Source organism: Brassica napus, chromosome C5 (genome assembly GCF_020379485.1).
Source record: "Brassica napus cultivar Da-Ae chromosome C5, Da-Ae, whole genome shotgun sequence".
Lineage (NCBI taxonomy): Eukaryota > Viridiplantae > Streptophyta > Magnoliopsida > Brassicales > Brassicaceae > Brassica > Brassica napus.
Window position 1 is genome coordinate 41,797,038 of NC_063448.1, and position 2,000 is coordinate 41,799,037.

The following is a 2,000-nucleotide window of genomic DNA, read 5'->3' on the forward strand; positions in this document are numbered from 1 at the left end:
TTTTTGCTTTACCCCCACTTACAACTGCATTGAACATTTCTTTCTTTTTTCTTCCAAATTGTTCTGGTAACCTTATCTTTTTGAAGCTTGTCAGTTTTTCCTTGATTATTTTTTGCCACTTTTAGGTTCAAGTTTAAAGCCTACAAACCAGAGTTTCGAAACTTTTTTTCTTGCAAAACATCCAAAGATGATCCGAATTTTTTGATTATAAAGAACTCAAAAATTAAATAAACTAGAAAAAGTGCTAAAACGAAAGATGCATGAGAGAACCATACAATATAAACGCATACTTTGTTTTCTTTTACTTTCTTTTACAGCCGAAGAAGATGTGTATGTTTCATTTCATGTTTAGAGACTTAAACAAGGGAATAAGAAGTCAAAATGAAATGCTCAGCGAATAGGAACTTTGATCCAACCATTGGCAAAAGCAATGGCTAAGATGACGAATGGAGTTGACATACCAAAAATGATTATGTAAGGGAGAGGAGTCTTCATCGGATTCTCCCCTTCTCTTTCGCCAGCGCTTTGCCAATACCTACGTATTAATGGAATAATGGGCAAGTAAGTGTAAATCACATAACATGGTAAGGAGTTCCGATTCAGATAAGGACACTAGCAGTGGTTAGACAGCACCACTACAAACCGTTTAGCTCCGTAAAACTACGAATGCGTATGAGTCACAAGTAGACTCTTTCCCACTAACCATGGGAATTAGATTTTAGTTGTGTGGTTACAAAAATAAAATATTGTTTGGAAATTTGATTCGTCAGATAATAAACAACAAAAGAGTCAACAATTCGCCACTTTTTTAATTAAGTTACACTTTTCTTGTTTCTAGATATAATGTTTTGCACAATTTGGCCATTTTGTGATAGGAAATTGAGAGGTGGATATGATAGGTAAGTAAAAACTTATAACTGTTCTGGTTCTTCCTCTTTGGTTATGAACTTCTTCTTTTCTTTAGGTTTCACTTCTCCATCTCCTCCACCTTAAGCAGGATCAGGGATAAAGAAAGTCTTTCTCTTAATAAAAAAAAACTAGATAGGAAAATTCTGATTTGAAAGAGATATAAAGTACCTAATTTGGCGTGAAGCTTGAACTGTGTAAAGCCTGATGAATACGGTGTACAGAGGAATTGAGGCAGAGCAAGCAACGATGAATATGAGGAAGATGATGAAGTTGTCGAATCATTGGCCTTGTGGCTAAAGAAAGAAGGGATGTGGAGTTTGGCTGCCATTTCTAACATCAATAGGTTTTGGTTTGTTAATATTCACATGGTTTCCAATTTTTTGTTATATTAGTTGGAAATACGTGGCATATGTGGTTCCACTGGATGACATTTGGTAAACATTCAGATACATAAATCTTATCTCTTATTTATGTTCAGATGACAGATTTTGTGCAAGACGCTACATTCTTGAGAGGATATGCAAATTCGGTATTTAAAAAAGTCAAAAATAAAATATAATCTTATTTCTGATTTATTTCTATAAATAAATGATCCACATTTATCAATAAAATCCATTAGATTAAAAGGTTCATCAAAGTAAGCATCAATTATGAATAAAGTGTAAGTACATATTTTTGTAAATGAATTAGAAAAACTTGACAAGGAAATTAATATATTTTTGACTGAGAATTTAATTTTATAATTCTTGAGATATATATTTGTATAATCTATTTCATTATTTTATTTAAGAAATTGCGAAAAATACCACATTCATAATATCATTTTTCATGTTTACTTTAACCACTTTTACATTTACTTTTAAAGAGAAAAATACATTTATAACTTTAAAGTTAACTAACTTATGATTTAAAATTAAAAGATGGGGTAGAATTTTTGGAGTGGAATTAGGATTCTAATAAATATATAAATAAATATTTATAAAATTTAAATTTTCTTTAAACAATAGTTTCAAAAATAATTTTTGAATTTTAAAAAGAAAATTTGAAGAAAAAAAATTCAAAAAATAAAAATTCAAAAAGAAAAAAATTAC

At 29.9% G+C, this 2,000-nt stretch overlaps 1 protein-coding gene across 1 annotated transcript; it reads right to left on the reverse strand.

Annotated features, from left to right (window-relative positions):
• Positions 1–255: 255 nt before the first annotated feature.
• Positions 256–1,363, reverse strand: LOC125574852. Its single transcript, XM_048758856.1, has 3 exons — positions 1,078–1,363; positions 919–988; positions 256–535 (listed from the first exon to the last, which is right to left on the reverse strand). Exons 1-3 carry the CDS (start codon positions 1,244–1,246, stop codon positions 391–393), a joined length of 384 nt encoding a protein of 127 aa, XP_048614813.1. The 5' UTR covers positions 1,247–1,363; the 3' UTR covers positions 256–390.
• Between the last annotated feature and the right edge of the window lie 637 nt (positions 1,364–2,000).